The sequence below is a fragment of the Cuculus canorus genome, chromosome 26 (genome assembly GCF_017976375.1).
Source record: "Cuculus canorus isolate bCucCan1 chromosome 26, bCucCan1.pri, whole genome shotgun sequence".
In the NCBI taxonomy this organism is placed as follows: domain Eukaryota; kingdom Metazoa; phylum Chordata; class Aves; order Cuculiformes; family Cuculidae; genus Cuculus; species Cuculus canorus.
This window is the reverse complement of record NC_071426.1, coordinates 1618449-1645059: the sequence shown is the minus strand read 5'-3', so window position 1 is coordinate 1645059 and position 26611 is coordinate 1618449. Positions and strand designations below refer to the sequence as shown.

General features: G+C 62.1%; 1 protein-coding gene across 2 annotated transcripts; it reads left to right on the top strand.

Moving 5' to 3' along the window:
* Window positions 1-455: 455 nt before the first annotated feature.
* On the top strand, window positions 456-26611 carry FGFR1 (fibroblast growth factor receptor 1). 2 transcript variants are annotated; one of them, XM_054088827.1, is made up of 18 exons: window positions 456-580; window positions 2598-2806; window positions 13115-13378; window positions 14144-14227; window positions 14721-14896; window positions 16644-16767; window positions 17504-17694; window positions 19469-19613; window positions 21036-21232; window positions 22236-22381; window positions 22530-22651; window positions 22768-22878; window positions 22980-23170; window positions 23301-23423; window positions 23532-23602; window positions 24153-24290; window positions 24834-24939; window positions 25036-26611. In XM_054088827.1, the coding sequence occupies exons 1-18, from the start codon at window positions 516-518 to the stop codon at window positions 25210-25212; spliced, it is 2640 nt and encodes an 879-aa protein (XP_053944802.1). In that variant the 5' UTR covers window positions 456-515; the 3' UTR covers window positions 25213-26611. The 2 variants fall into 2 exon arrangements, with proteins under 2 accessions (XP_053944802.1, XP_053944803.1); XM_054088828.1 differs by lacking the exon at window positions 13115-13378 and having other exon boundaries at window positions 458-580.

The window sequence follows — 26611 nt, the reverse complement described above, 5'->3', positions numbered from 1 at the left end:
TTTTTTTTTTTATTATTTTTTTTTTCCATGAAGAATTCCTCCTCCCCCTCTCAGCCCCTGATAAACTGTTCATGTCCAATAACTGTTCCAGCGCTGCCTGGCGCCTGGGAGCGCTGGAGATAACGCCCGTGTTTGCTGTGTGCCGCCGTTCCCTTCCCGACTCCTTGTGTCAATGCTTTGGGAACCAAATACTCCCATGGGAGCAGTTGGGGCAGTGAGGACGTGGCCAGAGTCGCCGAACCTGGGGTTCTTTGGGCTGCAGACGTTGTTTGGGGGTGCTGAGCTCCTGGAGCATCACCCGCTGTGCCACCAAACCCTTTGGAGCCGGCTCAGCCCATCCCTGGGGAAGAGCCGGCGCGACAGGGAGTGAAAGATCTCACTCCTGGAATGGGAGAGGTGGTGGCCGAGCTCCGGACCGGGTGCGTGGGGAGGATGAGTAGCGGCTTATTACTCACTACGATTGTTACTCACTGTTTTTAGCAGCGCGTACTTTAGACAGATTCCGTACAGCAGGAATGCTGTGTGCGCGGCCGGTTGGGAACGGCTCGGTACGGGGCTTCGGGGAGCAGAGAGGAACAGGGTGAGCTCGGGGTGCTCGGCGAGGGCTGTGGGGCACGCAGGGGCGGCTGCAGCCCAGGAGGTGCTTCGCGGAGCCTGGAGGAGGGTTTTGGCGATGGCATCATCCTGTCCACACCCTGGTCCTTCCATTTCTGCTGTATCCGCCAGCTGCCGGTCCTGGGCCAGCAGCGCCCTGGCCGGATTGGCACCGCGTGTGCATGTTGTGCAATGAACTGGGCAGGGATCTCGCTGGCGAGCTCCGCGGCAAAGCCCGCCGGGATCGTTAACGGCGGCCGGCGTTGGGATGGCCATCCCAGGCTCCTGCGGAGTCGCAGATGTGGCGCGGGGGTGGAGCGCGGGGGGCTGCTCGCATCCCTGCTGCTGGGAGCGCTTGGGGCTGTCGGGGCTCGGGCTTTGCTCGGGGTCCCCCTCGAACGGGTTTTGGCAGAGCAGCGAGAAGGAGGGATGGTAGGAGGGATGAGGGCCATGGAGGACGCATCCCTGGGGCACTCTGGGCTGGGATCGGGCTCTGCTGGGTCTCCCCGTGCCAGCTCCCAGCTCTGCCACCTCCCCGCACAGCGCGGTCCCCTCGCGCGGGAAGGGGACGGGGACCCGAGGGGACGGGCAGCTGGCGAGCCCAAGCGTGAGAGTTGGCAGAAACAAGAGCAAATTGCAGTGCTGGCCGTGGAAGCCAGGGGATTTCTCCCCGCACGGCCGCTCCGAAAACAGCTGTCGGTGGAAAGAGATCCGCCGCACGTGGGAGCGGGGCCAGGGCGCCGGCTAACCCCTTCGGCTCCGGCAGGCGTATCCATAGCAGGTGGCTGCGTTGCGTGCCCTATAGATCCTATAGGGCATGAAGGGGCGTCACAGCGGGATCCACTTCATCAGGGGTGTGCGGTGACATGGATGACATCGTGGTTTGGTCTGGATTTACCGCAGCCAAGCCTTGGGTCAGCTGCAGCGGTGCAGGATGTTGATGATCCTGCGCTGGGTCCTGGGTAGAAGGTGTTGTGGGATCAAGGGAGAGAGGTGGGAAGGTGTCGCGCCTGCAGGTGCGCTCACACAGGGGAGAAATGGCCCTTTGGAGCCCAACAGGAGCATCTCTCCGGTCCCACAGAACTTGTCAAGATTGTGAGGTCGTTTTCCATCTAGGAAGTTTCTGGGAGCCACCACACTGTGAGGACCCGGCTTGGGTCAAAGAGGAGTTTGCTTCAAAAATTCCGCGGCATTTTGGTGTGTCTGGGAGTGCCTCTTCTCAGCACAAACTCAGTGCAGGCAGAGGAATGCAGGAGAGAAGAAATCTCCCTGTCTTTACCCAGGGTTCGGAAATCTCTCCCACCGTTCAGGGCGATTTTTGCTGCACTCTGTTCTGCTTCGCCAGCAGTTTCGCTTTGGCACATCAGCGCTTTTATGCAGGCGAACAGCACCCTGCAGTCAGCACTGGGTCACTTTGGGCTGTGGAGGGTCCAGGGGGACCTGCCACCGCGGGGCCGGGGCATCCCGCTGGCCAGGCTGGACGCTGGGCGATGGCCACTGTGTCCTGCCTGCAGAGCACAGAGGGGTTGAGTGGTGGAGAAAGGGGTTGAGTGGTAGAGAAAGGGGTTGAGTGGTAGAGAAAGGGGTTGAGTGGTAGAGAAAGGGGTTGGGTGGTGGAGAAAGAGGTTGGGTGGTGGAGAAAGAGGTTGGGTGGTGGAGATAGGGGTTGGGTGGTGGAGATAGGGGTTGGGTGGTGGAGATAGGGGTTGGGTGCTGGAGAAAGAGGTTGGGTGCTGGAGAAAGAGGTTGAGTGATGGAGAAAGGTGTTGAGTGATGGAGAAAGGTGTTGAGTGATGGAGAAAGGGGTTGAGTGGTAGAGAAAGGGGTTGGATGGTAGAGAAAGGGGTTGAGTGGTGGAGAAAGGGGTTGAGTGGTAGAGAAAGGAGTTGGATGGTAGAGAAAGGGGTTGAGTGGTGGAGAAAGGGGTTGAGTGGTAGAGAAAGGGGTCGGATGGAGGGATGTGGGGTTGCAGCTCTCCCTGACTCTGCTTTCCTCGTTCGCAGCTCGGAGGGGCTGACAGCCCGGCGGAGACGCCCCCCGCGCCCGCCCGGGGCCAGCCCGGGGTCCCCATGGAGTGGGAGTTGCGGAGCCCAGTCGCCGAGCAGTAGCCGCAGCAGTGGGATGTTTACCTGGCGGTGCCTCATCCTTTGGGCTGTGCTGGTCACAGCCGCGCTCTCCGCTGCCAGGCCAGTCCCGACCCTGCCCGACCAAGGTAAGACGAGCGAACAGCCGCGCCAGGAGCACCCAGCGCCCTCGCCCTTGCCATGGGAGAGTGGCTCTCCCTTGCAGGAAAGGCTGTAGCGAGGGCACGGCCGCGTCCTCCGGTGCTGTGTGGCCGCCTGGGAGCTGCCGGTGGGTTGGCGTGGGGATGGTGCGACGTGGGGCGTCTCGTTGGATAAACGCAATTTGAATGGGCACAAAAAGCGCGTGCACGGTTCCAGCAACAACTGTACGGTTCAAACGTGGAGGGAAATCATGGCAAAACCCAACATTGTTGGTTTGGAGAAGAGTACAAATCTTCGGGACTGGTGGCGTGTCGCGGCGCTTGCTTCCCTGTGACGATCTGCATCCCGAGGCGTGCGTGAAGCCTTCGTCCACCCCTGCTGAGTACACGGTGCTCCTGGGCTGGGGTGGGGATGAGGATTTCGGTGCGGGGATTCGGGCAGACTGTGCCCCGTTTGCGGGGTGAACACACCCCATGGAGCTCCTCGGGATGCTCTGCTGCTGGGAATGCCCACGGGGCCGGGATGGCTATCGTGCGTGGGGGTTCCCTGCTTGCCACAGCTCCCCATGCCGCCGGGCACAGCGAGTGCCCTCTGCGCTGCCCGTGGAGCCGGGGGTGGCTCAGGCTGTTGCTGGGGCTGGAGAGGGCAGCCCAGGCCAGGGCATCTTGCTTTTCATCGCTGCCTTCCCCTAAAAGCAGAGGCTTGTGGCCACTGATGAGTAGCTGTGACGTTGCTCCCACGAAGCTCCGGAGCCGCTGGCACCCCGAGGCGCGGTGGCTGTGCTGAGTGGGTCACCAATCCTGGCAGAAAGCACCGCTCTGGCATTTCAAAGCTTTGGCCTTCCCGTCAGTGAGGTGGAGAATAAACAGAGCAGGCACCGCGGCGCAGGGCTCTGGACTTGCTGCCTTTTGGTTTTAATTACCCAAGAATGTCTGGTCTGTGGGGCACTGCGGATCTTTTTAAGGCTCGTTCCCCCTTCCCTCTTCCTCCTCCCACCAAAGCTCCGAGCGCTGGAGCTGCCGGCGTAGGCACGGCGCCGCGTGGTGCCCCGGTGAGGAGCACTGCTCCCCATTGCCTGCGGTCCCTCGCAGCTCAGGGTTTGGGGTGGGCGCTGGCACTGGCGAGCAAACCGCGTGCGCTGGGCTGGGGTCCCCGCACTCGCTGTGGTGGGGGGCAGCTGGGGGGTCCCGGCTGGAAGCATGCTGTGATGCTTGGGTCGGAGCAGCAGGTACCTTGAGGACAGGCATCCCGTGAGGTCCCTGGAGCTGTGCACGGTCCCTGGGGGCTGCCGGCTTGGAGCCCAGGCAGAGCATCCTCACGGGAACCAGCTCCGAGATTTTTCCATTGGCACGCTCACTGCCCGCTTATGTAAATGATGCGGCTGACAGCGGTAAACATGTTTTTCTCGGGAGATTGCTCTTCCTGGAAAAAGTTTCCTGGTGGTGTCTGGGTTAGGGATGGCTCCGTGCTGCAAACCCAGCCCTGGCTATTGCGTTGGGAAAACTGTACGGGTGTTCAGGCCTGGGGCTAATTTGAGCAAAGAAAAGGTTTGGGGAGTGCTTAAGGAGCCCCTCCGCCCCTGGAGGGTTTGGGGAGCAGCGTCAGGCGGTGGTGGAGGGGGCGAGGCTGGAAAGGAGGGAGCTGGTTCCTCGCCAGCCTCATGCCAAGGCTAACAATAACCCTGGAAAGGATTCCCGGCATGGTTCTCACCAGGGCGGCCCAATTAGTGCCACAGCAGGAGCCCAAACGGGGGGCAGAGCTCGGCCCTTGGCTCCAGGGCTGGCTGGTGGGAACAAAATGTTCCCGGCAGGACCTGCGGGATGGAAAGGGCTGATGCTGGACCCGGACCCTTGGCTGGGGCTGTGCCACCAGCACCTTCCCGGTTGCCTTCTAGGATGGGCTCTGGATCCAGACCCTGGAGAGTTTGGGGGCTCAGCTCTTGTGCCGTGAGGGATCGTGTCCTCGCCGCTGGCCCACGAGCATCCCCGCTGGCCCACGAGCATCCTCGATGGCCCACGAGCATCCCCGCTGGCCCACGAGCATCCTCGATGGCCCACGAGCATCCTCAATGGCCCACGAGCATCCCCACTGGCCCACGAGCATCCTCGATGGCCCACGAGCATCCCCGCTGGCCCACGAGCATCCCCGCTGGCCCACGAGCATCCCCACTGGCCCACGAGCATCCCCGCTGGCCCACGAGCATCCTCGATGGCCCACGAGCATCCCCACTGGCCCACGAGCATCCCCGCTGGCCCACGAGCATCCCCACGAGCATCCCCGCTGGCCCACGAGCATTGCCACCGGCTCCTGAGCATCATCCCCGCTGGCCCAGGGGACACGTCTGCGACAGAGGCAGCAGCTTTCCCGGACTTTGTTCGGGATGTTTATGGGGTTTCAGTTTACCCCCGGTTCTGAGGCAGCTAAGCTCCCTTCTCCCGGAGCGAGTAATCCCCCGCGCCCGGCCAGCGGCCCCTGCCTTGCGGCGGAGGAGGATTTGCAGTGGCCTCGTGGCATGGGGAAGGGGCTCTGCCTTTGTCCTCACTCCCCCACCTGAAAAATCTGCAGCAAATAAAATATTAATGGGCACTTGGTGCATTTTATAGTTACCTCAATTTGGAGGTGGTAAAAAAAACCCTGGGTTAAGGGGAAAAACCAAGAAGTTTCCATGAGCAGCTTTCTCACAAAGCCGCTCTTTGTCTCCAGGTTAAATAGAAACCTGCAGAAAATTGCCGAGGGGATTTTTTTCCTCTCTCCTTGTCCGCTATTGTCCTCGCTGCTGCTGTGCAGGCATTTCCAGCGCTCGGGCTCTGCCTCGTCCCTGCCTGGGGGTGCTGGGGGTGCAAGGCAGCCAAGCGGGTTTGTGTGGGGCGGGGGTCCTGCTGTGTCCTGGGGAGGGGGTCCTGCTTGGGGCGACTCGTTTTGGGGCACGCTGAGCCCCGACGTCTGCCCCAGTGAGGCAGATGCTGTCCTAGGGGGTGCATCTCTGGAGCAGGGGGGTGGCAGAGGGGCTGCCCCTTTTCCCAGCACCTCCATCCTCCCATCCTTAACCTCTCCCCTGCCCATCTGCGGGGTCCCCGGATCCTGGGGCTTGGCTGTGCCCATCTGGGGGGTCCTGATCTGGACCCAACAGCAGCCAAGTGTCCGGGGCTGGGACTGTGGTCAGGCTGGAAGGTGGAGACCTCTGAGTACGACCACTGGAAGGTGGGGACCCCTGAGCACAGCTGCTGCCGCCGCTTCCCCCATAAACTCGCTCAGCGTTGCACATGGACCGAGGGGTTGGGATCAGTCCCCACCGGCAGCGGTGATGCTCAGAGCTGTTCCTGTGGCTGTGGCCGTGCTCTCACCACCCACAGCATCCCCAGAGGCAGCGCAGCGAGGGTCCTCTGCTTGTGTGTCCCCCCCTCAGCCTTGTCCTCCCCATCTCTCCTCTGTGTCCTGTCCCTCTCCGGCTCTTGCTTTTGCAGCTCCCACCGCTTGCCCCAAAGGATCGGGTTTGGAGTAGCCAACTCCTTACTGGAGCCCTCCGAGCAGCTTAGAGATCCTCTGCCAAGCCCTGGAGCCTCCTGCACTTTTGCTGTGGATGGCAGGAGCTCAGAGGGGCCCCACAGCCCCCACCTGCACCTCCTCTCCCCCCGACGCCGCGTGCTGCCGCTGCTCGGTCCCCAGCTCCCCCAGCATCTCCGTATCCTCCGGGATATCGCGCTGCTGCCTTCACCTCCCAGCCTGTGGAGCAGGCATTGTTCCCTGCCTCCCGCCTTTCCACTCAGATGCTGTCGCTCCAACCCTTAATTGAGGAGGAAAAAAAAGAAATATGAGTCTTTGGGAAAAGCAGGAGCGCTGTGCCAGAGCCGGGGCTCCAGAGCCGCCGAAGGGGTGCGGGGGTATCCGTGGGGCAGTGGGCTGCCTGGTTGTTGAGCCCCCTGTGCAACAGCCCCAGCTGCTCCGGAGGGATGTGGGGAGAGGGATGGAGACTGCCGGAAGCAGCCATGAGCCGCGTCCGGGCAACGCCGTCGGTTATCGCAGAAATCTATAGGCATGCACACGGATTGGGGGGTTTGCTTGTGCCCCCCGGGATGGGCAGGAGCCTGTGGGACAGTGTCTGTACCCCAGAGCTCAGAGTGTGGCCGGGGGCGTCCTGGGGGAAAAGGGCTTGATTGATTCTGACAGCTTTGCAAACTCCCAACACGCCTGTTAATTAAATGCTGCTTCGTTTGCTGTGCGGGCTGGGCAGAGCGGGGGTGCCTGGAGCGGTGCACAAATCCCTGTGTCCCTGCTGGAGGAAGCGGCCGAGGTCCCGAGAGTGGTGAGAAGCCGGCTGCCTCCTGGGCTGGCTTGTTCAGGAAGAGCCAAGGATGCTTCAAGTCCCCCAGGAAGAGCCAGGAGTACCTTGACCTCTGTGGGAGCAGCCGGGGTGCAAGGATGCTGCTGGGAGCATCCCGCCAGGAGAAGCTCTGGGGCGCAGATACTACTGGGAGCAGTCAGGGTGCAGGGATGCCACTGGGAACATCCACCAAAGAGCAGTTGGGGTGCAGGGACGCCACTGGGAGCATCCACCAAAGAGCAGTTGGGGTGCAGGGACGCCACTGGGAGCATCCCCCGAGGAGCAGTCGGGGTGCAGGGATGCCACTGGGAGCATCCCCTGAGGAGCAGTTGGGGTGCAGGGGTGCCGCTGGGAGCATCCCCTGAGGAGCAGTCGGGGTGCAGGGATGCCACTGGGAGCATCCCCTGAGGAGCAGTTGGGGTGCAAGGATACCACTGGGAGCATCCACTTGGGAGAAACCTGGGTGCAGGGATGCCACTGGGAACATCCCCCAAAGAGCAGTTGAGGTGCAGGGGTGCCACGGGGAGCATCCCCTGAGGAGCAGTCTGGATGAAAAGATGGGGAGGACAAGGACCCCTGAGGAGCAGTCGGGGTGCAGGGATGCCACTGAGAGCATCCCCTGAGGAGCAGTCGGGGTGCAGGGATGCCACTGGGAGCATCCCCCGAGGAGCAGTCGGGGTGCAGGGATGCCACTGGGAGCATCCCCCGAGGAGCAGTTGGGGTGCAGGGATGCCACTGGGAGCATCCCCCCACCTCTGCCCCCAGCACAGCCCGAGCTGCAGGGGGTGCAGCCGGTGAGGAGCTTTTTAAATAAGAAAGAAGCCAATCCCAGGTCCCAGTAAGCGCTTCCTGTTGGGATTAGTGGGGCTGCCGGGCATGTGTGTGCTTTTTCTTCAGGAAATACCTTCGGAAAGCCCCGCTGGGGTCTCCAGGGCAACCGTCAGCCACGGCCCCTTGCCCCTCGCCCACATTGTCCCTGCGCCGCTTTGTTGGCCGCTTTATTGGCATCACCATCGCCACAACCATCGCCAGCTCCGCCGTGGCTCTGGGATGCCCCATCCTGGGGGGCTCGAGCTTTGTGGAGAGTGGGGGGTGAGGGTTCAACTGCTCCCACTGCTTCCCGCATCCCGTCCCGAGCCATCGCCAGCCCCAGGGACCGCTGACAGTTATACACTCGGTGACACTCTCCATCTGCCCTGCGCTCGCCAGGCTCGGCTCTGCTTTCGGTTCCATTTCAAAGCTGGAATAGTCATAAACCCGGGGCAGGCTGCTCTGGCTCTTGCAGGCAGCATCCATCCTTTGGGCTTGTTTGAAAGTGGAGGCGTGGTTGGACAGGGCTGGAGCTGCCCCGCACCTTGCCCGGCACCCCGGGGCTCCCATCCCCAACTCCTTGGGATAGGATGGGACCCTGCCCTGCGGGATCTAGACTGGGATGTGCTGCCACCTCCCCAGCCTGAAGAGTTTAGGTTAAAAAGGGGAGAGAAGAGAGTTCAGGTGAGCAGATCATGGAATCATGGAATGGTTTGGGTTGGAAGGGACCTCAAAGCCCATCCAGTCCCACCCCGTGCCATGGGCAGGGACACCTCCCACTGGATCAGGAGCTCCAAGCCCCATCCAACCTGGCCTGGAACCCCTCCAGGGATGGGATCTGGGGGTTCTGGTTGATGTTGAGTGAGAATCATGGAATCATGGAATGGTTTGGGTTGGAAGGGACCTCAAAGCCCACCCAGTTCCACCCCCTGCCATGGGCAGGGACACCTCCCACTGGATCAGGGGCTCCAAGCCCCATCCAACCTGGCCTTGAACCCCTCCAGCGCATTTTGCCGCTTCCTCCAGGCAGGTGCTGCTGCTATTTTGCTTATTCTCCTCCTCACCATGGGCTGTTTTGCTCAAAAAGGGGCTGTGAGCACCCTGCACCACCCAGCTCCTGCCTGGGGAGAGAGGAATCCTGGATTGCCCGGCACCGAGTGACCTTTGTGCGGTGCTGGGAGCACCCAGAGCCTCGCTGTGCGGCGCCAGGGCAGGGGCGTGGGGAGCAGAGCCAAGTGTTTGTCCGGCTGATTAAACTCCTGCGAACGTGGGCTGCGCGGGGCTCGCGCTCCGGCGAGAGCAGTGGAGCGGCTGCACCTGGTGCTGTGGTTTAGGTTTCAGAAAAGTTGAACCTATGAAAGAGGCATTTCTCAGGCTGATGAGTCCAGAGATCAAACAAACTCACCCTCGTGAACATACGTGGAGGGCTCGCCGGTAACACGCTCAACGCCGCCGGCTGCTCCCAGGCAAAGGGCAGCTTCTGGGGCACCCGCTGTGATCCCGGCTGTGTTTCCAAGGGGAATTCGGTGCATCGGCTGCTGTGGGAGCTGTGCTGCCCCGGTGCCAGCAGGGCCATCCTGGCAGCCGCGGTGCTGTCTGCCTGCCAGGGCCACCCCGCAGCAGCATCGTCGCAGCCCCGCTCCCACCCGCAGGGTGAGCGAACCTGGACACGCTCATTAGGCTGTGAATTTGTTTTCAGGCTGTTCCCACCATGCCGCGTTTTCCGCCTTATCCCTGAGTGCCAGAGATGTGCTTTGGGTTACCAAAGGGCAGGGTCCTGCCTTGCCCTCTGCCTCCCCTCTCCTCTCCATCACGCTGGATGCCCCCGTGCATCCCCATCACACTGTTACTGTGGAGCAGCCGCTGCTTCCGAGGGTTGGGGAGGGGGCCACACGCCAGACCCTCGGCACACCAGAGCCCGTGGTTCGGTGGCCTGGAGGAGCGGTGGCACTTGTACAGGTGCCCAGAGACCCACGCGATGCTGTGCCCGTGGGACGGGACCTAACTGAGCCTGGGATGCTGCCTCCCCGAGCGCTGGCATTGGGCTGGGGTGACTCAGTGTCCCTCCTTCCAAAGACCTTTTCTGCTCCCAGGCCACCTCCTCCCCGATCTGCAGGTCCAGCTGAGAGGTGTTTGCAGAGCAGGGCGCTGGCAGGACCTTCCCTCCCTGCGCTGGCATGGGCAGGTTTCCCTGCAGACCCTTCTGGGCGAGCTGGTGGTCCCAAGGGCAGGTTGGGTGAGGAGGTGACCTGTACGAGCTCTTGGACCACTGCGGTGTTCTGCTGTCTTGAACACATCCTGCGCTGTCCCAGCATCACTTCAGTTGCAGAGTGGTGGGATGCTGGACCCCAGACCTGTGGGTGGCTTGAGAGGAGCGACAGGGACATCAGGGGACGTCGGTGGGCAGTGGGCATCCTCAGGTGCTCCAGGCACCTTGTACAGGTCGTGCTGTTGGATAAGGAACGAGTTTGTTGGTGCTTGGGGAGGGGCAGCCCCGAGTGCAGCGGGCGGCAGGGACAGCGAGATAAGGGGGAGATATGCTACAGCTCCATGTTCCGTGTTGGTTTGGGTTTTCACGGCTGTTTATCGCTCACTGACCTTGCTCTGTTTGAGAAGGGAGTCAGGACGGACAGGAGGACATTGTGTTACCGAGTCCCGTGGTGTTCAGACGGCGACGGGACATCGCTGCCGCATTGTGTGCATTGGAAGATGCCTGTGACTAATCACTTGAAACACAAATCAGAGCTGCCAGAAGTGCCCGTCCTGTGCGGCTGCGAGAGAAAACCGAGGGGGAAAACAGGATTGCAAAAGCCAGACCCTTCCCCCACCACGTAAGGGGCTCCCACCTTCCATGTTGAAATGCTTTGTAACCTCTTCCTGATGGATCTGGAGCCCTGAGTTTTGGTCTTCTGGTAGCGAAGGAAAGTGGACTCTTCCCAGCACGCTGCCGTCCTGCGAGTGCTGCGCAAAAGACAAAGGAGAAGCTCTGGAGCCGCTTGGGAATGTTTTCCCCATGAAGAAGAAAAGTGGCCAGAAAGCAAAGTACAGATCCTGACGTGGAGTTTCTGGAGCGCTGAGCTTTCATTCTTGGCAGTGCGGAGCTGCTGGTGGGTGCTGGGAGGAGCGGTGCCTGCTGACATCCCAGCCCCGCGCTGCCCGCTGCCAGCCTGCGCTCCCTGCCTGCGCTGGCGCTGCCCGCGGGGGTCTGACCAGGAGGGTTTAGCGCGGGCAGAGCCTCTGTGCCGGCTTTTGGTGGCTGCTGGGCTCAGGGCGAGCTGCCCCACGGCTGCCTGGGGTGCCTGTGGAGGAGTCGGGCAGAGGATGTGCTTGGCTGGCTCGGTGGGCACCGAGAGGCGACGGTGCCGGTCTGTGTTAGCTCTGCAGGGACACAGCCCCTCCAGCGCGTGCTTGGACATTGCGCGCATTCGGAATTAGCTGCTGGTTTGCAAATTGCTGCACTCCTCGCTGGAGCTGCCTACGTCCCGAGGGAGAGCTGTGGCTTTGCTCTCGCCCCCGCGGGCAGGGCACGGTGCCTGCAGGCTGCGTGGCCACCGAGCACCTTGGGGAGAGCAGCCCTCGAGACACGGATCAGCTGAAGTGTGGATGCTCCCAGACCCACCCTTCTGGGCAGCCTGCGCATGGTTTGTTAGGATTTCCCAGTCCCTACACTGAAAATCTCTGACGCAGAGCAGTTGCGCTGTGGAGAGCTTCGGCTGTGCCCCCACAGCACCATCAGATCTTGCCCTCTGCCCCCCCTAAGCTGGGCTGCCACGGGCCCTGGGGTGCAGTGGAACCACGGTGCCTCCTGCCTGGATGCTGCCAACCAGCTCTGGCCCCTCAGAGCGATGCCCACAGCAGCACGCGTACCGCTTCTTGCTGCTCAGGACCCGGAGCTTTGCGCGCCAGCCCGTGGTGCTTGTTCCCAGGATGATGCTCCGGCTGCATCCACACCCGCAGAGCTGCAGCAGCCAGCGCCCGCCCTTGGGCTGCGATGTTGGAAGAGATGCTTTGAAAGCCCGAGGGGTGGGGAGAGCCACTCGTGCCCCACCGTGGAGGGCAGCGCTTGAGGATGGAGCCGCAACCAGGGCCGGGAGAGACACGATCACACAGCAGTGAGATGGAGAGAAAGGATCTTTGTGCTGCTCACACAAGTGTCGCATCGGGAGCAGCTGCAGCTCTCCCTGCCCGGAGTCGCTGTGAACGGGAACGCCACACCAGCACCTGTTTTGCAGGAGTTCCCCTGGGCTGACCTTTCCCAGCGATGCCGCTCTCGCAGCCCCTCGCTCCCTGCTCCTCTCCTGGTGCCTCTGGCCCTCCTGCGCCTGCGGAAGCGCTCTAACCAGGGCAAAGCGTGCGGACGCTGGCTTCGCTGGCTGTGCTCTCCCGCTGGTGGGGATCCCAAGCAGGGTTTGGGATACTCCTGGGAGAGGCTGGATCCTGCCCAAGAAGCCAATGCTGCCTGAGATTTCTCAGGCTGGGGAGGGCTTTTGGTCAGGGAGTGCAGGGATAGCATGAGCGGGGGATGGTTTTCAGCTGAAAGAGGGGAGATTGAGATGAGATCTTAGGAAGAAATGTTTTGCTGTGAGGGTGGTGAGGCCCTGGCCCAGGTTGCCCAGAGCAGTGGTGGCTGCCCCATCCCTGGAGGGGTTCCAGGCCAGGTTGGATGGGGATTGGAGTCCCTGATCCAGTGGGAGATGTCCCTGCACACAGCAGGGGGTGGAACTGGGTGAGCTTTGAGATCCCTTCCAATCCAACCCATTCCATGATCCTAAGTTGCCCGTTTCTCCCCCATTTCAAGGCCCTTGCCGTGGCTCGCTCCCTCTGGTCTGAGCTGTGTGTAGTCAGAGCCCGCGGGGTGCGTGAGGGCTTTCAAAATCCATGGCCACCGAGCAGGTCCTGCTGTGGGGTGAAGCGCTTGGTGCTGCTTAGGATGCTCGCAGCCTCTGCCTCTGCCTCCTCTCTGCTCTGCAGCCACTGCCAGCTCCTCTCCCGGGGCTCACCGGGGCAGCCGGTCCTCAGTGCCGTATCGGGAGCATCCCAACAGCGCATGTTGCCTCATTAACACCGAGCCGCGGCGGCAGCAGCAGCAGCAGCAGCATGGTTTCCTTCGGTTGCTATTTCTTTTCTCCTTTGTTTCTTTTCTTCTCTTTCCTAACTCCTCCAGTTCTGCCCAAAGCAAAAATCGAAGTGGAATCCTACTCGGCGCACCCCGGTGACCTCCTCCAGCTGCGCTGCCGGCTGCGGGATGACGTCCAGAGCATCAACTGGGTGCGCGACGGCGTCCAGCTGGCCGAGAACAACCGGACGCGCATTACCGGGGAGGAGGTAGAGGTCAGGGACGCGGTGCCCGAGGACTCGGGGCTCTATGCCTGCATGACCAACAGCCCCTCGGGAAGCGAGACCACCTACTTCTCCGTGAACGTCTCAGGTTTGTAGTGGCCCCGGCCCACAGGGAAGAGGCAGCCCCAGGGCTGGGCTGCGGAGCGAGGAACAGGCTGCCCGCGCACGCCTTTGCACGCTCGCCAACACGCGCACCGGCCACGTGCAGACCTGTTGGGCTGCGTGGTGAGTTCAGGGAGGATTTGTGACTTAGAGGTGCCCGGAGGAGTTCCTGGTGCCGGGCAGCAGCTCTCCGCCTGCTGTGGGGCAGCGAGGAGCAGCTGGAGGTTGTGCTTGTTTGTCTGCATGGGGCTGCGGGGCTGCCCGCAGGAGTGGGCACGCGGGCTGGGGTTCACGTTGGTGGTGATGGAGCATGAGAATGGAGAGGAACCAACACTTGAGGTCAGGCGTCTGCTGAGGCTCAGGGCAGTTCTGTGCCCTCAGGGTGTCGGCTGTTGCTCCGCAGGGGTTGGTGGCAGTGGGCACGGGATGAGGAGCTGTGCTTGGGCACACGGCGTGGGGCGCTGACGTCACCTTGGAGGGCACATTGCTCCACAGTGTCCACGGGCCGTGAGCACCGGGATGGCAGGGTCTGAGAGCACTGGGATGGCAGGCACTGTCAGCCCTGGCTGTGCCGAGGGGCACACATCACATTCCCCCAGGATCCCCATGGCTCTTCTCCGTGCAGCCGCGCTGCCCCGAGGGGCACAGTCCCGCGCCAGCAGCCCGCGATGCTCTTGTCCCCGTTTGGCCCCTCTTGCAAAGGGGAAGGTGCACAGACGGATGTTCAGCTGTGCTGTCTCTTCTCTTGCAGATGCGCTCCCTTCCGCAGAGGATGATGATGACGAAGACGATTCCTCCTCGGAGGAGAAGGAGGCAGATAACACCAAACCGAACCGTACGTGCTGCCCCGGTCTGTGGTCCGGGCTGGGGGGAAGCAGCACACCCGGGAAGCATCACCCGGGGATGGAGGGAGGCAGGAGAGGATGGGCAGGGGCTCCCCGCCCAGGGCACCCAATGCTGGCGAGGGCTCGGTGACGGGAGCGGGTCTGGGGGCACCTATGCCACACAGCCTGCGCAGAGCAGGGGGATGTGCCGGCATTGGGGTAACTGCTGCTGCAGCCACACGTGCTGAGCGTTCGCCGGGCAGAGAAAGGGCCCTGCCCTTCCCTGCTGTGAATCGCAGGGAAGACCCTGTGTTTGGGAGCTCCCATTCCTGCCGAAGCCCGGCTCAGCTGCCTGCACCCCTCCAGTTTCCCGGTTCAGCCCTGCCCTGGGCATCCTTGGGCTTAAACCGGGAGCACACGTGATGCCATTCTGGTGGGTTTGGCTGCTGGGTTTCACCAGGCAGCCGTGCTGGCGGTGCTGAACCCCCTGACTCTGCTCCCCAGAAGCCGTCGCTCCCTACTGGACCTATCCCGAGAAGATGGAGAAGAAGCTCCACGCCGTCCCCGCCGCCAAGACGGTGAAATTCAAGTGTCCGTCGAGTGGGACGCCCAACCCTACACTGCGCTGGCTGAAGAACGGCAAGGAGTTCAAACCCGACCACCGCATCGGGGGGTACAAGGTACAGGAGCCAGGGTGCCAGGGCGGTGCCGGGCAGCAGTGAGGGCAGCAGTGGCTCTGCCTGCGCCGATGCTGCCGGCAACTGCTCGGGGCTCAATCCAGCCAGGGCGCAGGCTCCACACGCACCTCAAGGGGCCGGAGCTGGAGGGGGAGGATCGGGAAGGGGCTCTGCAGATTAAGAGGCACCGAGCCCCCTGTCTGCGGGGGCAGATGGGCCCCTCTGACATTCCTGTTGCAAAACCACCCTACGGCAGTGACCTGCTTCTGGGTCATGTTTGCACCGGCTCAGCCCCTGGGGGAGGGGGACGCGGCCAGCCTGCCATCGCCGGCTGCGCCTAATCCCCCCGCCGAGGAGAGGGGGTCTCGGCGTCCCCGGCAGGCGTGGGGGCTGCAGGGTGGACATGCCCCGTCATTGCCCAGCGGTGGTGGGCAGGAGCTGTGCCAGCACCCAAGGGGGTCAGCTTGGTGGGGAGGGTGCCCTGGCCCATGGACGGGGCGACGTTTGCTCCCTGAGCTGAACCTCCCTTCCTCAGCACCCGCTGCAGCTCCCCCCGGGCTGGATGGAGGCTCAGCTTTGCCCATCTCGCTGTGGGGCTGCTGCTGCCAAAGAGCCCCAGCGGTAGGACCAGCGTGCCAGGACCCCTCAGCTGCTCCCTCTCCAAAGGAGAGCACGGACCGTGCTTCCCCAGCATCCAGAGCTGCTGTTGAGGTGCTGGCGGCAGCTCCAGTGCAGAGACCCCCAGATGACCCTACAGGGAGCACCGTCCCTTCCTCTCAGCTCTCTTAGATGGTTTCCTGCAGGTCTGGGTGCTGCGGGGCTGCGGCTTCACGCTCTCGCTCACCACCGAGTCACGCGCCGCGTTGCGCAGATGGGACTGGGCTGCGGTCCCACGTGCCGCGGGCTCCAGCCAGGTGCCAGGGGCGCGCAGCAGGAATGCGGCCACGTCACGGCTCCTGGCTCCGTGTACGACATCCTGGGGAGGGCTGCAGGCTCGGGGCAGGAAGAGAGGCGCTGCAGGCAGTGCCGCAGCTCCCAGGCGGGCACGGCACGCTGTCCTCGATAGCTAATGGGGCTGAAATGCACGACTGTGGAAACAACCAGTTTCCAGCTGGGAGGGAGGAATGCAGCCGTCCCAGCAGGGCTTCAGGAGGTCTTGCCAGGAGCTGGAGCCGGCAGCGGTCGGTGCTGGGCGTAGGAAAACAATCCCAGTGCCCCGTGGCTGGGAGTGACCTGGGGAGCACTTGCAGCCCATCTGAGCCCCTGGGACCCATCCCAGGAGGAATGCGCGTGGTCAGCTGCACCCGCGGAAGAGTCCTGGGTGTCGAATGCCTGCTGACCGGCACGGTGCCCTCTCGCCGCAGCGGTGGCCGTGTGGGTCCAAGCCCTGGAGAAGTGGCTCTTCCCAGGCTGCGGTGGCCGGGAACAAAGCTGATCTGTTCCCTCCACGTGCTGGGGCCACTGGAGAGGGGTGTCTCTGCACGCCGGGCGAGCCCATCACGCTCGGCTCACAACATCTGCTTCTCGGCACAGTTGTCTCCGTGGCGAGGCTGTCCTGGGACAGCTGGGAGCGATTATGGCCCCACTGTAGGAAAGGCGAAAGGTGACCTCAAAGGGAGATTTATATCCTGCCTGTACAGTGGAGGCCGAGGGGCCGAGCCAGCTCTGACGTGGATGGGAACACGGGCTCCTGTGCTCCAGCCCGCCGACGCCTCGCTTGTAACCGGCTGTCGTCATGCCCTGCCCTCAGGTCCGCTACGCGACCTGGAGCATCATCATGGACTCGGTGGTGCCGTCCGATAAAGGCAACTATACGTGCATCGTGGAGAACAAATACGGGAGCATCAACCACACCTACCAGCTGGATGTCGTGGGTGAGGAGCTGGGGCTGGGAGGGCTCACCCCATGTCCCCATCCCTCCCTGAGCTGACACGGGTGTCGCGCCCTGCAGGGATGGGGACGGGGAGCATCACGGGGCCGGGGCTCACTCGCCGTCCCCGTGGCCGCCCTGGTGCACAGCGGGTCCACGAGCAGGCGAGGCGGAAGGTTCACCGCAACCCGGTCTGGGGGTTTTTAATTGTGCTGGAAATAATTTCATAGACCAGACAGAAACTTTTTCTAATCGCCTTATTAGCCATAATTCCCAGCTGGGAAGGCTGGTCTGAGCAGTTCCACATGTGGAGCTGCTCTAAATGCCAGTAAATGAACCATTAAAAATGTGATTTAATTTGATTACACTGAGCAAACTGAAGGGAACAGTCAGCGAGGTGAACAAAGGGGTTTGTTAATGCTGACTCACCACAGTGGCAGCCGCTTTGTTAACGGACGGGGCCCTCGTTAGGTTTGTTTGACCTCTGACCCCCCGAATAGGTGCTGATGTCCCCGTCCCTGTCCCTACACCGGGATTTAACCTGTCCTGGTCCCCAGCCGCTCCTGGCTGCTCCCACCCCACTGCGGGATGGCGACAGGGATGCTGTGGTTCAGTTGGGTGCATTGGTGCCCATCCTGGGCGGGGATCCCCGTGCTCGGGGGTCTCGGGGTGCGGGTGTTTGCGGGTGGATGAGCACCCTGAGCCCCATCATAACATGCCCCGTTCCCCGGGTGCTGCAGAGCGGTCCCCGCACCGGCCCATCCTGCAGGCGGGGTTGCCAGCCAACAAGACGGTGGCCCTGGGCAGCAACGTGGAGTTTGTCTGCAAGGTCTACAGCGACCCCCAGCCCCACATCCAGTGGCTGAAACACATCGAGGTGAACGGCAGCAAGATCGGCCCCGACAACCTGCCCTACGTGCAGATCCTGAAGGTAAAGCCGCGTGCTGGGCTGCCCCACGCCGTGTCCTGGCCAGCTCTCCCATCCTGTGGGGCAGGAGTGGGGCAGGGGGACAACCATGCGGGATGCCAGGGGAGAGGAACCGTTCGTCTGGGGTCAGGAGCCCTTGGGCAGCCGGAGCCATCAGCAGCCTGCCCAGCTCCGGGTGCCCCGGAGGAGCTCGGGGGGAGAGGGGCTGTGCAATATAGGCTGTGCCATCCCTTTGAAGCCCCAGAGGCGCACGCCGTGGGGCTGGGTGGGCTGTCCCGGGGAGAGAGCATGGCTCTGGAGGTGGGGAGCAGAGCCCCTCGTCCATCCGGGTGAGAGCGGCTCCCTCTGCGTGCCAGCGGTCCTGCTCACGGCGAGCAAATGGTCACTGTGCCAACCTCTGAGCACGCAGGTGTCCCCGTCTGTGTCCCCAGGGCGTGCAGCCGCCCCCACCCGAGCCCTTGGAGCCCTTGGAGCCTGGGATGCGCAGCCACCCCCAACCGAGCCCCTGCAACTCACAGCCACCCCCAGCTGTGCCCTCGGGATGCACACAGCCATCCCCATCCATGTCCCTGGGATGCACGGCCGTCCGCAGCCAAACTGCTGGGATGCGCAGCTGTCCCCAGCCATGTCCCCAGGGTGCACACAGCTGTCCCCAGCCTAGCTGCTGGTCCCCAGGATGCCACACCCGTCCCCAGCTGAGCCCTCGGGATGCACACAGCCATCCCCATCCATGTCCCTGGGGTGCACAGCCGTCCCCAGCGGTGTCCCTGCGGTGCTCAGCCACCTCCACCCATGCCCCTGATCCCTGGGGTGCAGGGAGAAGCAGGATTATGCCCATCTGCCCCTGTTTCTCCTGCTCCCCTGTGCACAGCCCCGTCCCTCCCACCCGGCACCGGGTACCGGGGGGCGCAGCCCCTGTGCCGGCAGAGCCAACGCCGCGTTGGTGACCGCGTCGGTGTGACTCCTTGTTGTTGGTCTGTTCCAGCACTCGGGGATTAATAGCTCTGACGCGGAGGTGCTGACCCTGTATAATGTGACAGAGGCGGAAAGCGGGGAGTATGTTTGTAAGGTTTCCAATTATATTGGCGAGGCCAACCAGTCTGCGTGGCTCACTGTCACCAGACCCCTGGCACCAGGTAATCGGAAGAGCGCCCGGCGGGGTGTTTCCTCGGACCGGCACTGCAAAACAAAACTCTGGGCTCTCTGGTTTCTGCTGTTTCTGGTGCGACAAAGCATGGAAAAATGCTCAGTGGGGCCGGCCAGGTTTTGTGCTCTGTGTGTGTGTGTGTCCTGATGTTCCTGCTGTGCTTCCCACCCCGTCACAGATACCAGAGCGGTTGTGCCAGCGCTGCCTGGCAGGTCCAGCGTCGCCGAGCTCGGGTCCCTGCACCCAGCCAGGTGCTCCGTCTGCGCGTGGCCGGGGACGGCACGGCGCTGCGTCCCCCGTCTGTGCTGCCCTCCTGTCTCCGTCCTCGTGCCTCCCCGTCCCGCGGCTCAGCCGGCCGGCTCTGCTGAGGTCGATTTTTCCATGCAGCCCATCGCCAGCATGCTCGGATGGGCAGAACCTCGGTCTGGTGAAGGGTTGTTAACCAGCGTCTCCGTAGGTCCGCCTGGATGAGTGGTCATCCCGAGGGTCTCTCTCACAGGTCTTCTGGGCTCTGTCTGCTCCCCTGGGGCTCTGGCAAATGAGACTGGGCTCTCCCTCCTCTCTGGCCTCCTTCCCACAAGATCTCATGTAGTTTGCTTCTCCGTTTTCTGCTTCCATTTTTCCTTCCAGACGGCTGGCGTTAACACGACAGACAAAGAAATGGAAGTCCTTCACTTAAGGAATGTCTCATTTGAGGATGCTGGGGAGTATACATGTTTGGCGGGTAATTCTATTGGGATCTCCCATCACTCTGCATGGTTGACAGTTCTCGAAGGTATTTACTCCTCTTCCTCTCCCTCTCCTCCCTCCTTTCCAACGTATGCATCATGGTCCGGGAGAGAGCGCTTTCCGTTCCTGCCCACCGCTGCAGCTCAGCGTGCAGCGACAGCGCTGCGGGGCTGCTCCCTGCGGCTGGAGTGGGACGAGACAGACGTCTCCCTACTGTTTGCACCCCCTCCACCCCCGATTGGGGTCTGCCCCCCGCTCTCTCCCTGGCCCAGGCGATGCATACCCGGGGGAACTTAACCAGGGGCTGCTCCGCTGGAGCAGGGTGATCCTACGCTGTGGGGCACAGCCAGCGCTGTTGGGGTTCGGGGGGTCTGGCAGCACTGCTGGGGCTCTGGCTGTGCCCTGCGGCGCAGGATCCGTGCCGGGGTTGTGTGTTGCTTCTGCTGGGGGCGGCTGCCCCATCCCCATTGATGCTGCTTCTCAAGCATCAATGCTGCGCGGACCAAAGCCTGATAACAGCAGCCAGGAAAGTTTTTGGGGTGCTGCGTGCTGGTTGCTTTCCAGCCAAAAACTTTCGCCGTTATCAGCCTCAGCTTTGTCAGCCGGGTGTGCTCGGAGGTTGGACAGAAATCCTTGATTCCCTCTTACGCCTCCCTCTGAGGCTCTGTTCTTTGGGAGGTGGGGCTGGGGGGGATGATGGGGGGATGCAATGGTTCACCGTGGTTTGTGGCCACACTGGACTGTGCCACGGCTGCTCCGAGCTGTTCACGGCGCTGCCACCTCCTCTGCCACCGGTGGCCACCAAAGCGGGGACTGCCCAAGGCATGGTGGGGATGGGACCTTCCTCCACCAGCCTGGGGTCCCATGGCAGATCGCTGCCACTGGAGTTGCTTCTGGCTGCTCTGCTCCCAGCTTTTCCCGGTCGTTATCCATAATGCCTGGGCTTCCACAGCTCCAGGCACTGCTGGGTGGCCTCTTCCATCGCACCGTGCTCAGGGTGACCCCCAGATCCTGAGGGACTCGCTCTGAGCGTGAGCAGAGCTCGGCAGCTGGGATATGCGATCCAGGATGTCCCTGCGGGGGATGCAGGAGAGCATCTTCAGCAAAGCACTGATGGGAGAGCTCTGCTGCCTCTGTGCAGCCGGTGCTGCTGTCCCACACAGCCCCGGCCGAGGGGGCGCAGGCACCGTCCACCCCATTTCACACCTTTCTCAGTTGACCCAGAGCCCCGTCCCACCCTAGGTGCATGCACGCAGACGCGATGCTGCCCGGCTGCAGGGTGGGTGGGCAGCCCCCCTCGCCCCTGCCGCATGCTGCACCGAGGCCTCCAGCGATGCCAAGCGTGTCCCCAAGCCAAATGTGTCCCCATGGAGCAGAGGAAGGAGCCAAGGGGGCTCCCCCAGCACCGCTCCGCTCCTCGGCCGCGGGCGGGCTCACGAGTGCTAACGCTCTGTTCACGCCGACTCAGCTATTGAGGACACCCCGGCCATGATGACGTCCCCCCTCTACCTGGAGATCATCATCTACTGCACCGGGGCCTTCCTCATCTCCTGCATGGTGGTGACCGTCATCATCTACAAGATGAAGAGCACCACCAAGAAGACGGACTTCAACAGCCAGCTGGCCGTGCACAAGCTGGCCAAGAGCATCCCCCTGCGCAGACAGGTAACAGAAAGTAGAGAGGGGGTTTGTTTGCACCTATTGCCCCTCCTGAGAAACCTGCCCTTCCCGGGGAGTAGTTCTGGATCAGGATGGATGCGAGGGGAGACCTGGGACCATCTTGCCCTGCTGCGTGTGCCACCACCCTCTTCCAGCCTTGTGCCAGTGCGTGGCGTGAGGCGGGCGCCGTCCGTGGGCTCTGCCCCAGCTCGGGGTCTGCACTGCCCGGCCGCGTCCTCTGCTCGTGGGGACTCAGCAAAGGGTGTTGAGAGGAGCAGAAGGATTTACAGCGGTTTAATGGTCAAGCAGAAGAGCGTATTTCACATGCCGAGGAGACCAGAGGACTCACAGGCTGTATTTTTTGTGGTAGCGGCGTGGTGGAAATACCACTACTCCTGGGCTCAGTTCTGGGCCATTGACTCCAAGGACATTGAGGAGCTGGGGAATGCGTCCGGAGAAGGGACAGAGCTGGGGAAGGGTCTGGAGAACAAGGGTTCTGAGAGCAGCTGAGGGCCCTGGGGCTGTTTAGGCTGGAGAAGAGGAGGCTGAGGGGAGACCTCATCGCTCTCTGCAGCTCCCAGAAAGGGGGTAGTGGTGAGGTGGGAGTTGATCTCTGCTCCCAAGTAACCAGTGATGGCCTAAAGTTGCACCAGAGGAGGTTTAGACTGGATTTTAGGAAGAATTTCTTCACTGAGAGAGTGGTGATGCACTGGACCGGGCTGCCCAGGGCAGCGGGGGAGTCTCCATCCCTGGAGACGTCGCACTTTGGGACACAGCTTAGCAGACACAGTGGGGTTGGGCTGATGGTTGGACTGGATGAGCTCAGAGGGCTTTTCCAACCTTAATGATTCTGTGATTCTATGAAATTAATTGTTATTTAGTCTGGGTGCGAGGAGGAAGCAGCGCTGCTGGGGCCCCGTGCCCACAGGAGGCTCCCGGTCAGTACCTCCCTCCCGGTGAGGCAGCCGGCCGCGGCGCTGCGTGAAGGTAACCCACATCCCCATTGCAGGTGTCGGCCGACTCCAGCTCCTCCATGAACTCGGGCGTGATGCTGGTGCGGCCCTCGCGGCTCTCCTCCAGCGGCACCCCCATGCTGGCCGGCGTCTCCGAGTACGAGCTCCCCGAGGATCCGCGCTGGGAGCTGCCCCGGGACAGGTAGGTTGCATCCTGCTGGGTTCGCTCTGCTCCAGAGACGAGATGGAGCAGCGTGGATGGGGATGGTGGCATCACCAATCCCGTTGGCCACCACTGGCAGACAGTTTGCTTCACCACCGGCCCCCGCCGGGGTCTCTGCTCCTGCCAGGCTGATCCTGGGCAAACCTCTGGGAGAAGGATGCTTCGGGCAGGTGGTGCTGGCGGAAGCCATTGGCCTCGACAAGGACAAGCCAAACCGTGTCACCAAGGTGGCGGTGAAGATGCTCAAGTGTAAGTGGTGGCAAGAAGGGGGGTCCCAGCACGGTGCCACAACCGTGGTGCCGAATGTGCAACGGGAGGAGACCCAGCCTGGTCCCCCCTGACCACTGCCTTCTCCGCTGCTTTAGCTGACGCCACGGAGAAGGACTTGTCTGACCTCATCTCTGAGATGGAGATGATGAAGATGATTGGGAAGCACAAGAACATCATCAACCTGCTGGGAGCCTGCACGCAGGACGGTGAGGACGTGCAAGCATCCCCTCTGCCCCCTCTGGCTGTGTCCACACGGTGGGTTGGGGCTGAGCCTGAGCCCCAACCACTCATCCCACCACCCCCACAGGACCCCTCTACGTGATCGTGGAGTACGCGAGCAAGGGCAACCTGCGGGAATACCTGCAGGCGCGGCGGCCCCCCGGCATGGAGTACTGCTACAACCCCACCCGTGTCCCCGAGGAGCAGCTCTCCTTCAAGGACCTGGTCTCGTGCGCCTACCAGGTGGCCCGGGGCATGGAGTACCTGGCCTCCAAGAAGGTGAGGAGCTCCTGGGGTGCCGTGGTGGGACGGGGAGGTGGGCGGCTGGGCTCGGGGGGACGCACCCCAGCCTCTTTTATGGTGGGAGCTGGGGTTCCGTGGATCACCTGACGGCTCCGTGCTCGGTCAGTGCATCCACAGGGACTTGGCTGCCAGGAACGTCTTGGTGACCGAGGACAACGTGATGAAGATCGCTGACTTTGGTCTGGCCCGTGACATCCACCATATCGATTACTACAAGAAGACGACAAATGTGAGTTGGGGGGCGAGGGGACCCCAACCTGTGCAGGTGGTCCCGTCTCCCCGATTCTCCCCGTTCCCTGGTGGCATGGAGCCAACGTGGGGCTTTCTTGTGTCGCAGGGTCGCCTGCCGGTGAAGTGGATGGCCCCGGAGGCTCTGTTCGATCGAATATACACTCACCAGAGCGATGTGTGAGTAGCGGCCGTGGGACGCGTGCTCCCTGCCCGGCTCTGCAAGCGATGGGCTGGATCAGGGGTCACAGGGAGTGAAAACTGGAGGGAACAGGTTCCCCCCAAGCGAGCATAGGACCATTAAGGTTGGAAAAAACCTCTGAGATCACCCAACCAAACCCTCGCTTGTCTGCTGCGTGCTCTGCTGTGCCCTTCTCGGCTGCCCCATCCGCAGCACTCTCGCTGCCTGCATCTCTCAGCATCTCACCGAGGTCCCACCCCGCTGCATCTCATTGCCCAGCGCCCGCTGGCGAACATGATACGCGCCGTGGCAAAGTGCACCAGCTGTGATTCGTCTTCATTTAATGAAAATAGAATTACCGTCAGCAGACAAAATATTTTGAATCCAAATTATATCTGGCGCTGGGGGTCATTTGTATCGCGGAGCAAATCAGAGCAGTTCGTGCTCATCCCTCCCAGCAAGCGAGCTCCTACCCAAAGCTCTAAAGTTGGGGTGTCAGCTCCCCAGCACCGGATGTCCCAGCGTCTGCGCTGTGTTTGCTCCGGGCAGGTGGTCCTTCGGTGTGCTGCTGTGGGAGATCTTCACGCTGGGCGGCTCGCCCTACCCCGGCGTGCCCGTCGAGGAGCTCTTCAAGCTGCTGAAGGAAGGCCACAGGATGGACAAGCCCAGCAACTGCACCAATGAGCTGTGAGTGCGGCGCTGGGATGGGGAAGAGGGGCCCCCTGGCACCCCAGTTCTTGCCGCTCAGCCAGGGGTCGGCACTGCTTCCCCTCCCTGTGCTCCCGGAGCTGCGTTGGGAGCCTGTGGGTGCTCCTGCTTGGCCCAGGGCGCAGGCGGGTGCAGGGGGACTCAGCCAGGTGTTCCCAGTTACTTTCCCAGCGGTTCCCATCCCTGGAAAAGCATCACTCAATCTGTTTGTAATGATCAGCATCTCCCTTTGTTTCTTCCCGGCAGGAGCGAATCCCAGGATGGCCCCAGAGCAGGACTAGCTTAGCTCCCCATACGTCCTCCTCTCCAAACAGCCCAGCATCCTTCCCAGCGCCCATAGCTGGCAGGGTGGGCAGGGAATTCCCTCTCTTCCACGCAGGGGATTAGCCCTAAATCCCTGGATTCTCCTCTTTGCTGGCTGCAGGTCCCAGCCCGAGGGCCGGCAGCCGTTCCCGGGCACTGCTCCGCTCCCATCCTGGGGGTCTCCAGGTGCTCGCTCTGAGCCCTCCCCTCTGCCCCCAGGTACATGATGATGCGGGATTGCTGGCACGCTGTCCCTTCCCAGAGACCCACCTTCAAGCAGCTGGTGGAGGACCTGGACAGGATCGTGGCCATGACCTCCAACCAGGTAGGAGAGGCATTGCCCGCCAGCCGGCACCCACCCTCGCCCTTCCCAGGGTGGGCGCTCCCCCCTGAGCCCATCCTCGGCGTTCTTTTTCCCCAGGAGTACCTGGACCTCTCCATGCCGCTGGATCAGTATTCTCCCGGCTTCCCGGACACCCGCAGCTCCACCTGTTCCTCGGGAGAGGACTCTGTGTTTTCTCATGACCCCCTTCCCGACGAGCCGTGCCTTCCCAAGCTCCCCCCTCAGCACACCAACGGCGGACTGAAGCGACACTGAGGGTGGCACTGCCAGCAGGGATTGCCGTGCCGTGCCCGCGGGCGCCCGGCAGGCGCTGCCTTCGCAGCCCGGTGGTGCTGAGCTCTCGCAGAAAGGATTCAGAGACACAACCGTAGCATCTCACGCAACCAAACCCACCCGCCTGTCCTGCCAGCTTCTCCTGCCGCCTTAGCTGTGAGCTCTCTGCAGCCCGAAGGGTTCGTTCTGGTGTTTCTTTGGTGATTCCTGTTTTTTAAAGCCTCTTTTCCATGGAGTCTGTGCTTGGTTTTACACTCGGTTGAGCCCAAACCCCATCCCATGGGTGATGGCACCTGGCCAGGGAGCCAACCTCCCACCCTGGAACCACACGTCCTGGCCGGGCACGGAGAGATGGGCTTCTCTGCGACCTGCAGAACTCTCAGAGCCGGGATCAGCGCCGGGTTTCTGCAGCTGCGTGAGCCGGGAACGTCAGCAGGAATGTGCCGGAGATGCTGTGCTCAGCAGTGCCGGCACCGCCGGGCTTTGCCGACCCAACCCAGGTACCGGGGGGCATGGGGAGGCGGCGCGTGCGGCGCTCAGCGCTGGTGGCGGCAGCGGCTGAACCGGCGCTGAAAGCGAAAGCCCCGTGTACATAGCTAAAAATATGTATAAATATGAATTATATATTTACATGTCTTTTAAAAAGGGTTGTTACCAGAGCTATACCAGTTTGGTAGTGAGGTACTAGTGGCTGGTAGGTATCAGTTGCTATAAAAACAAAGTCCATATATTTTGCTACTTTTGCTGTTTTTATTTTTTTAAATTATGTTCTAAACCTATTTCAGTTTAGGCCCCTCGGTATGAATTGCTGCTGCTGCTTCAGTTTTATATGGGGTTGTATTAAACAATAATAATAATAATAATAATAATAATGTGCCGATGCCTTTTGGGAATACGTTGTCATGACGTGCCTGGCTTTTTCCCGGCCCCCCCGCGCTGTCCCCTCAGCCCTCGGGGTTGGGCGTTACGGTGCCACATTGGTGCCCTGCGCTTTAGGGGTCGGGAAGGAGCTGGGACGGCCGCTGGGATGCCGGAGTGGTGCCGCGTGGCACCAAATCCTCGGGGGACGCTGCCCCTGCTCCCCGGGCGATGCCCGCCAGTGCCTTACGGCGCCCGGGGAGCATCCTCAGCCGGGTCCCACCTCTCCGTACGCACCGGGCTCGGTCGCCGAGGCGGCTGCGGTGCTCGGCTGCCCAAGCTCGGCTCCGCCAGGGCATTTCCTTGCTGGGGGGGAGCCCCTCGTCGCTGGTGTTGAGACCCCCCCCCCAGAGCCAGGGCGCTGTTACTTGAAAAGTTTATTTTGCCTTTGTATGGAGAAATATTATTTGTTGTAAACTCTTCTGTAATGAATCTGGAATTCTTGTAATTATTAAAGACTTTA